The sequence below is a fragment of the Limulus polyphemus genome, unplaced genomic scaffold, assembly GCF_000517525.1.
Source record: "Limulus polyphemus unplaced genomic scaffold, Limulus_polyphemus-2.1.2 Scaffold780, whole genome shotgun sequence".
Lineage (NCBI taxonomy): Eukaryota > Metazoa > Arthropoda > Merostomata > Xiphosura > Limulidae > Limulus > Limulus polyphemus.
In genome coordinates, this window is record NW_013666390.1 from 306548 (window position 1) to 316563 (window position 10016).

Here is a 10016-nt window from a genome sequence, read left to right on the forward strand (position 1 = left end):
ACCCAACTGTCCGTCTCTATCTCTGTCTGCAATTCAACTACATTGTTGCCGTCACTTGTTGGCGGTCTTATATACAGAATACCGTAAATCTAGTAAACACTCGAGGTTTCACGAAGGGACATGTATTTTCTAGAAGCTCATGACGTGTTACTAGAGTCACGTGACTTTCGCTGTCGTAACAATATATATATATACCTTATAACGGTAAGAAAAAATTCTTCCTTTGTCCATTTTGTCATTAAATTCATCACAACACATAATATTAAAAGATAACTCTATTATTTCTGGGTTTTGTAATTGATTTGATACTACTTTTAAAACTCTTATAGTAAAAGACCACATTATTCTTTATTTTGAAACCATGAAAAAACAGAAATAGTTTTAACATTCCGTTCACTTTGGTAGATCAGGAATATAACTTTCAGAGGCTGCTATAGTAAGACAAAGTGCATATGCATGAGGTTGTTTTTATTTGTTTGTTTGTTGTTAAGTGCAAAGCCACACAATGGGCTGGGCTATCTGTTCTGTGACCACCACAGGTATTGAAACCCAGTTTTTAACGTTACCAGCAGCTAGTTACTGCTGAGCTACTTTGGGCCTATATGCAATGGATCAATAAAAAAAATTTACAATGACACTACATTCAAATTTACATTTCTTGTATTTTCATTAGCCAAAATACTATCGAAGAGTTTTGTTTTGTTAAACTTATTTAAATATTTGCAAAGCATGTTTCATAAAGCCTGACAGAGTATTTGCATGAATAAAAAACAACAGTTTTTCAGAAAACTTTTGTGACGTACTTATTTTCAAATTCATTTACACTAAGCTACGACACTTTGAAACAAAATTAAACTTCCATGTTACTTATTTTCAAATGCGTTTATAGTAATATATAATACTATGAAAGAACATATGATTTCCTTAACCAGTTCTTTTGTCAGTACATACCAGGTCAATGTAATTCAGTTCGTTCTATCCCGTCAACCTTTGCGGGAGTTTAGTCACTCAATAATAATCCTACAGTCACTTTGTTTGTGAAACTTGTTTTACTGTTTTGGTAAGGGTAAGCATTTGTTTTTGCATATTTTAATAGAAAATATCTACGTGTATTTTTAACAGGATTAAAGTTTATTTAATAATAAAACTGGTTGTAGTTTCCTCTTATCAGATGTTCGTATTTGCCGACAGTTAGCCAAGATTTTACAGTGTAGAATTAAAACATTACATAACTTTTAGTTTATCATGTTATTTAAAGCACGTTGCCACGTAAAAAGAAGTTAATATATACCCCGATTTATTAAGGTTTGAAACTCTTTGTACTAGTTTTATCAACAAACAAGATCAATCTACATTTATTATCGGTACTTCCCCCAAAGAATTATCGGGGAAAATAGTTTTCAATTACGTTTTACTATTAGTCCCCTTCACACTTATAATAGTGATCAGAATTTATATATAAAACTAATGTAAGAGACTTTATGTAAATTTAGAATATTATACATCTGGGAAAACAAGTAACCACCAATAACTTAGTGACGTGGCTAAATCAAAACAATAAAATCATAATTAAAATTGCATTGTATGAAACTTCAGCCAGTTAAAAACTGTATTTTACTAGCCCCCTCTTTTTTTTCACAGTTTCTTTAAATATGTGGGAAAAGCACGTTCATTTATCAAAACTTTTAATGGCGATGTCTTTATTGGGTTATTTTACGAGATTAACACTTCGTCACATAAACATGATTCAGAGCGATCCACTCATGTTTAATATCAACTGATTTTCCTTTTGTTACAAATAGCACATGGTGATATTTAATTGACAGGAGTTCACGACATTCCTTATGGTGTGTGGTATAACCAATGACCAATACAATGACATTGTAACCTCTTTAGACTTATATTCAAAATATTTCTGAAAATACAACCTAAAATCCTATTTGCCTTACCACTAGCAACAGAAACATTGCTTGGATGGCTTAAGAGACTAATCAGCCAGAATACCAAAATCTTTTTCTTCAATAACACTGTATCCTTTGCATACAAAAGCTGTCTTGTTTTTTCTGATTAATTTTTTTTCCACTGTCTTTTTTACCCTTGTATTTATTACCTAGATTCAATTTTCATTCCCATTCCTTTCTCTTCCTTTTGTTATTGTTTTCTCTCTCTCAGATCCTCATCAATACAAACTAAAGTCTTAACTCTGTTGTTTAATAGAACCTGCTCAATATAATTAAGCCCACTAATGCTAGCCATGTTAATACTGTTTTTAACTTCGTGAAAGTCATTATTAGCCACTGTATCATTTGCATGCAAAAACTTAAATTCCTTTTTAAATCCTGCTGCCACTGTCTGACAGTTACCCATTGGCTCTACCCTATTTAGGATAACCTCCAATTTTTTCTCGAGCATATTAACTTTACACACAAGTTGTACATATTCATTACTAGTTTCCTTATATGTGCATGCCAGTCCCAATTTTCAAATAAAATCCAGTTGTTGCACCTTACAAACTGTGAGTGCTTAAAACCTAAATTACTCTTAACAATTGAAGTCTTGGAACAAATAATCAAAACTAAATACAAATAGTATATTGACAACATTTTTAAACTTAATGTTAAATGTATTATGCTGTATTATTACTGCCTTCTCACTAAAATAGGAAGTGATAAATAACTAGTCTTTAGATTATATTTGTGTAATAATCGAATTTAATTAGCCTGTTCTATTACTTACAAGTAACTGAATAAGCTTAAATTATAGCTAAAGTCACTTCATACTTACTAAATCAAACTGTAGATTAAACATAACTTGTTTTTATTTAAAAAGGGTAAAATGTCATCATAGTATTAACTTAAAACTTTGTATCAATAGAGGGGGAATCCACAACAAAGGCTACTTTTCTTGTTTATACTTGCGTTCCAAGACCCAATTTGTTTACAAAGAACTTGTGTAAATTGCATAACATCTAAGTTCATTTCAAATAAGTAGCTGGGGTATATGTTAATGAGCATTGGCCTACTAATTTAGAAGTAGACTTCTACAGAAGGCAAACACCTGTTTTACATCCAGGTGTGTTCATTTCAGGAATTTATTTACAAAATAACTTGTAAACTGGCATAACATCAAAAAGTAGCTGAAGAAGTAGTTGTGGTGTATCATGAATTAACAAGCCTTGGACCACTAATTTAAAAGTTGATTTCTACAGAGGAGGGACCCTTCTCTTACTTTTTTAACTTTAAGATAATGGAAAAATAGTGTAGAATTGTTATTCATGAATGTATTTTATACTTTATGCTCTGTTCACAAGGGTATTTTTCATATAAATGAAGAGTTTTATTTTGTTTTTGTAGGATGGTAGGTTGCTGTTTTTTCTTTTCTCTACACAAACTTATTAGCTTAAGTAATGCCATGATTTTATACTAATCCCTTAAATCCTGTATGGTTGTGTTATAGGATTTTATCTAAAAATATATTACATAAATGTTAAACAAATATGTTTTAAATATTTCATAAAAAAAATAGGTTCACTTTAATATAATAAAATGAAAATGTAAGAATGAAAATTATTGAAACATGTACACTAGTCAAATGAAATTTACAGAGTATGAGCAATATACTACGTCTGAGAAATAAATTTAATTTTAAGTACAATGTGCTGAAATTGTTTATAAAGCATAATGGAATTTACTGATATGGGCATTAGAATCAAAGAAGCTGAGATTCCCCCTCTCCTCCCCAAATCTCCAGTGCAATTTCTTAGGGATGTATGCTCCTGAATCTCCCTGGTTTCTAGCAGGTGTATTACTGGCAAGCTTGATTCCTTTCCAAAAGTTTACTTTTGATACCCATGACTGACCAAAACTCTCAGTTGTTCAAAATTGATAATATACATGCTGCATGTTTTCACAAATATGCTTATATGTTAGATTTATAAAAATTATATTTTGCTGCTATTTATAGCAAGTTTGAATTGAGATTTTTCAAAGTTGCATTTTTAATAAAACAGCAATGAGTTAACAGGAGAGTAGTAATTATGTATTATGAATACACAATTACCAAGTTCAAAGCATAAATAAACCACTGGATTGACATTACTTATTTACTTACCAAATAACAAACTGAAAGTACAAGAATGATTCATTTTATTTCCATACTGTATATATAAATAAATATAAACCCAAAACAACATAATAAAATTGAAACTTAAAGTTTTGCATATGTTGTCATTCCTTAAGTCATAATGGATAATGCCTGTGGTCATAGTACTCAAATGTGTTGAGAATATTTCTTCTATCAGGCAAAATCCAATCACTGATTTAAAATGTATACATAATTTTAAATATCAATTTTATTATGTTGTCTTTGGTTTATATTAAGTTCATTATCATTTTATAGTGCTGAAGGACAAAGTGTATGGTGCTAAACCTTGAATGCTGAAAGACTTAGAGGAAAAGATTATGCAGGAAGTACGCAAGATACATAACTTCAAAAAATGCATACAATATTTTGTATCACCTTGTGTATCCAAAAATTATTTTAACAAAGTTAAATTAGCAACACATCTCAAGGAAGCCATTCTGCAAATTGTCAAGTTTTAATTCAATTTTAAAGTTATTTGTATAACTAACAATGATACAGAAGAGCTTACATTACATTTACTGGCTGGTAGTAGTAATACACTAATATGTGTATTAATAATACTTAACTATTCACTTGAATCTTTGCATTTTATCATTCACGTATATCTCTCAGTCATTGTGTGAATCAAGTTGCACCTACTCTATTTATTCTACATTATTTTCTTTATGGACTGGCTTGGCCACCACTAGCATGTATGGACTGTGAATCAGAGAGTTTGATTCATGTCCTGTTGTCACAAGGATGTGGTCTGGGGCTGTGAATACATCATAATAGTGATGTGAATTCATAACCACTCTATGGATAGATAACACTTGCCCAAGAGTGGGTAGTGACTGCTCTTGACTAGCTGCCTTCCCTCTAGTTTATTTGTTCAAAATCAGGTACAGCTATACACAACTAGCCCTTGCCCAGTTTGAATTAAAATTTTAAAAACAAAAGTGTTTGTTTTGTTTTAATTACTTAAATCAAGTAATTTATTTGTAGCTTATATTTGCATTCCATTCTTTATTGTTTCATCACCTTAATCATGTTAACAATTTTTTTTCAGGAAGAGGAATAAACTGAAGCAAAGTTATAGTGTGAAAAATAAACTTTCTGTTGAGGGCTTTTTGTAAATGGACCCAAAGACTTTGTTAGTTGTTTTTCACATAATGATCTTGTATTAATAACAACACATATGCTCTTCTTTTTCTACACACTGTCTGTGTTTCTCTCTCATGAAAAACAAGTTATAATCCTAAGTACATCATTTTTCCTCTTTATTATTTATACTTCTTTTCCAAGTTTTTACTTACTCGTTAAGAGAGTCTGGTTCTTATTAATTAAGCATTCTCAATTATTTTTGTTTTAAGTAATATTTTAGTATTACGAATAAAATTTGATGTTATAAACATGTTACTAAAAATTAAGAATTTAAAAAAGCAGATAAATTAGGTTCAGGAAACCTGCTAATTAGTACATATTTGAAAAGGAGACCTTTCTTCAGGAATAAGTTGGGATTTGATTAGAGAATGTGAAACATCTTTAAGGATATTATGATATCCACTGTTGACTTACCTGATATTTACTAGTCATATCCTATTCCATGGGTTGATGATAAACTATTTGCTCATCCTTAAGCCTAATTATTATATTATTTTTAGTTAAGAAGCTATTTATAGTATTTGATTTTTTTGTTGTTGATGTTATGATATCCCAAAGATAACAAAATCATTGTTAGGCATGAACTTGTGACCAAAAACATTTATGAAGGACTTTAATTGCTATATTATAAATTAGTTCTTAAGAATTAAGCATTTTTATTTGCAATTATTCAAGTGGTTATCCGTATGCATATTGTAACAGTTGTAGAGAAGAATTCATTAGAATATTTGCAGGCTTATAATTTTCATAAAAAACATTCATGTTTATTAATTTATTTTCATAGAATACTGCTGAAACGTCTTGCGTGTGATTTTATCAAGAGATATCAAGTATGTTGGACTGCGATGATCCACCTCCTAGCATGGTTACTCATCTTTCTCCTTTAAATAGACTGAAACTTTGGGATTTGATGGAAGACAAATGTTTGGACAATTGTTCAGGACATGGTGATTGCTATGAAGGAGTTTGTTTTTGTGAGGTATAAAGTGTTTTTTTTTGTGTGTGTATCAGACTTTTAACACTTTTGGTTATTTAAGTAATATTTACAATCTTCTCAAAATCTGTAATATAATTCCTTTCGGGGCATTATCAGTCCGAGGATTGTGAGGCACAATGATAGACACTATGTGGAACTGAAGTTTTGTCAATAGCCAATAACTATACTGTATGTAATTGTGATTGTATCATATTGTAACAAATAAAGTATACAGAAAAATAAAACTGAAGACATATACCAGATGCTTGAGAATCTAGAGAATAGATTGGGTATTGCTTGAAACTCAATTAGAACTGTTATGAGTTATATTTAATTAGAGTTTGTAAGTATATAATAAAATGGATTTTTGTGATTAATTTTCAAAGTTAAGGTTATATTGTTGAAGTTGTGCAGGAGGTTACATTGTTGAATTAGAAGTTTTGTGTCGGAACTATGTTACTTAGAAGTTATTTGTAGTTTAAATGTGTTGTTTGTAAATGTCTTGACCTGTAATTCTTGTATTGTGTGTATATTTTGTTTTGCATGTGAAAGTTGAAATAATACCCTGTTTTGTTTTTAAGAATCCTGGTCTTAACACTGATTATTCTTTGTGTAGAATAAAGGATTTATTGCATGATGTTGTTTGGTATTGTAAAAATAACATTTTTGATTTCTATTCTACCAATGAAGTACAGAAGACTTTTTTTTTGTCAAAGGAAAAACATTACAGTTACTATTCTGCAGTAAGGTCAGAATAATTTGTATGTTTTATCTTTATGTTTATTTTTAATGATTCAATGTCTGAGTTTTGTTTCTTGTTAAGCTTACTGCAAATTATTTAATTTTAAATTAAGTTTTACTTTCTTTGGTCAATAAGTCCATGTTTTAACACGAGATTTCTCTACCTTTGGATGTTTAATAGTCATTTTCCTTTTATTTAAAAATGGTCCTTGGGTTATGTTGGGCTTTTATCCACTATTAAGCTCTTGTTTTATAATATTTATTCAGAAATGTTATGCATTTTTCTTCTCATTTGCAAACACTTTAATATTATTTATGAATTGCTTTTTAAAGATATATGCTCAGAAAATTAAATGAAAAAATAAAAATAAGCAAGTTTGAGGTAAATTTACTAACAATTAGTGAGTTGATTTTTTAGAAATTATAACTTATTAGTTTTGTTATAATTAATTAGCTTTTTTTATTTCTTCTGCTTTCCTGCTTAACCCTTCTAGTATGATGGATGGAAGTCGAAGTGCGCATGCTACTACCTTTTATAGAGTGCCATTCAACATGGTATTATGTATTTGATGTCAGTTATCAACTATTCATTTGATCCTACATTGCTGATTTAGTGACAGTTTATTGTAGAGGAAAGTAAATACCAAGTACGGTATACAGGGATACTTAAAAACACCCATAGATATGCATTTTGGAGGTTCTAGAGGATATGCAAACTGCACGATCTACAAAATATTTTTATTTTGTAAACAAACATCACCTTGAACTTTGACTTATCAGTGTCTGAGTCAGACTGAGTTTAACAGTTCACTGACATCTTGATTACAAATAATTTTGTAACATACCTGATTTTTTGTTTACAAAAGACTTGTACATACTACTAAAGATTTTTCACATTTCATGTAGATACACTTAGTAAATGGACCAACCCTATGCACATTTGATAAAGAAGTAGGAGTTCTGTGATATTTCAAAAACGAAGAGATTTCATTTTCATATAGTTTGCAAATTAAATAACTTGTTGCAAAAATTCATTATGCATTTTGAGTGAAAATACAATATTTTCCGAAATTAGCTATAAAAACGATAGTTATTTTCTAGGTGCAGTACAGTGGGGGAAGTTGCACCGATCCAAACCTGGGATACTTCATTACGTTTTCCAGTGTATTTTACATCATAAGTGTTGTATCTTTCATACAGCTGGTGAGTATATTAAAGATTTAGTTTAAAAGGAAATATTACACAAATCTGAAGCATAATGTTCAGTCAGTTTTTGTGCTAAATATGTACATTTCAGAATACTTTACATTTGCTTTATATACATTTGAATGTATTAACTTTGTTGACAGTAATATCACAACTGTATACTAAGTTATGTTTCTCAACAACTGCACCAACGTATTGTGTTCTTGCAGATACCAATTTGGTATTAAACATTTGCCTATTAAAAAAGTCTAATTCACATAACTTAATTGCAGACTATAAAACCTTCTGTTAACATAAAAAATATACCACATTTTTGTATTGAAATTAAATAATGTTAATGTTTCTCTTGTTGCTTCTTACATTACATATGTAATGTTTATTTATGGCTCGTACAGTTTTCTTCCATGCTTTTGGGCTGATATGGCAGACATATGACTTTTTTGTGGATCTACAGGTTTCAGTGTTTTGACCATCTGTATATAACCATGCATCTTAAAAATTTCTGAGGAATGTACAATTGTGAATTTCAAAAAAAAAAGAAATTCCTAACCATAAAAAAAATATCCCTCCACCTCCAAATATTAAAATACAAAGTTCTGCCAAATTTAAAAAATGTGTAATTTATCCACAGATGTAAAATACACTAAGACTAGACAACAAAAAAGCATTAAATTGTATTGACATGTACATCAGCATCCAATTTGTGTATTTTGTTATGATGCTGCCAATCATCCATTTTCCAAAAACAAAATGTTTGGATAGAATAACCAAAATGGCTGTTGTTTAAGAGAAAATGTGGTCATGAAAGATGGAAAAAATAAAGTATGTGCCATTTTTTTCAAAGATATCCAAAAATGCATTTTAGGTTGTAAAAGAAATTCTTAAAATCTGTTTAGGCCAGAGGAACCCACTTCAAAAGAGTTGTATACTTGGTGTGGCATTGTGGTTAGCATGCCGGACAGTGGATCCAAGGACACATAGTTTGCATCCTGTTGCCTCCTGTTTTTGTACTTTCGTGTCATAGTTGCATTAATAAGAGTTATTAATGAGTGCTGTTGGAGTTACAGTTACATATATAAGAGTTATTATTGAGTGCTGTTGGAGTCACAGTTGCACATATGAGTTATTAGTGGGTGTTGTTGGAGTCATAGTTGCATATATAAGAGTTATTAGTGGGTGCTGTTGATTGTAGCTGCCTTCCATTTAGTTTTATCAGTTCCAAATTAGGGATAACTAGCATAAATAGCCCTTGTAGCTTTACACAAGTATCTAAAACTAACAAACAAGTTTCAAAATTTTACCTGTACTCCTGTCTTGGTGTTCTTCTCTTTCTTCTGTTTTGTGTCAGGTTTATGATAATATTTGGTACATTTTGATTTTCTTTTTTTTTTAGCTGCTCTGTGTGAAATCAGAATACAGAAGAATAAAGTCTCCATCTGTGTTAAAAGCATGTAGAATCACAACACAAAAAGCACTGTATGTTTTAATCTGTATTGCTACTTCTATCAGAGGATCTTACTTCTCATCACCAGTAAGTATTTATAAAGTGTTTGTTAGTTTTTTTTTATCATAATAAACATCAGTTTTTTTTTAATTGTCATTTTTACAAAAAAAAAAGATTTGTCTTATTTTAAAAGGTGATTTGTTTAATACAACTGCTATTAAGTATGTATTATGTATATGAATCATTAATAAAAAGTGTGATTCAGATACAAGCTGTTATGGATATGGGTAAAAAAAATCATATCATCTATTTTATTTGTACAAAATTGGGAGGATTACAAACCTATAAATGATGTATAGCTAT

General features: G+C 29.9%; 1 protein-coding gene across 6 annotated transcripts in view; it reads left to right on the forward strand.

Moving 5' to 3' along the window:
- Positions 1 to 997: 997 nt before the first annotated feature.
- The window catches only part of LOC106460489, a 45024-nt gene continuing 36005 nt past the window's right edge, over positions 998 to 10016 (forward strand). For 4 of the 6 annotated variants that reach the window (XM_022387237.1, XM_022387235.1, XM_022387236.1 and 1 more), the window contains exons 1-4: positions 998 to 1066; positions 6071 to 6265; positions 8105 to 8206; positions 9603 to 9740. In XM_022387237.1, the coding sequence (XP_022242945.1) occupies positions 6119 to 6265; positions 8105 to 8206; positions 9603 to 9740 (387 nt within the window). In that variant the 5' untranslated portion in view covers positions 998 to 1066; positions 6071 to 6118. Of the gene's footprint in view, positions 1067 to 4998; positions 5025 to 6070; positions 6266 to 8104; positions 8207 to 9602; positions 9741 to 10016 lie in introns of those variants that run through there. The other 2 variants (XM_022387232.1, XM_022387234.1) reach the window with 2 other exon arrangements.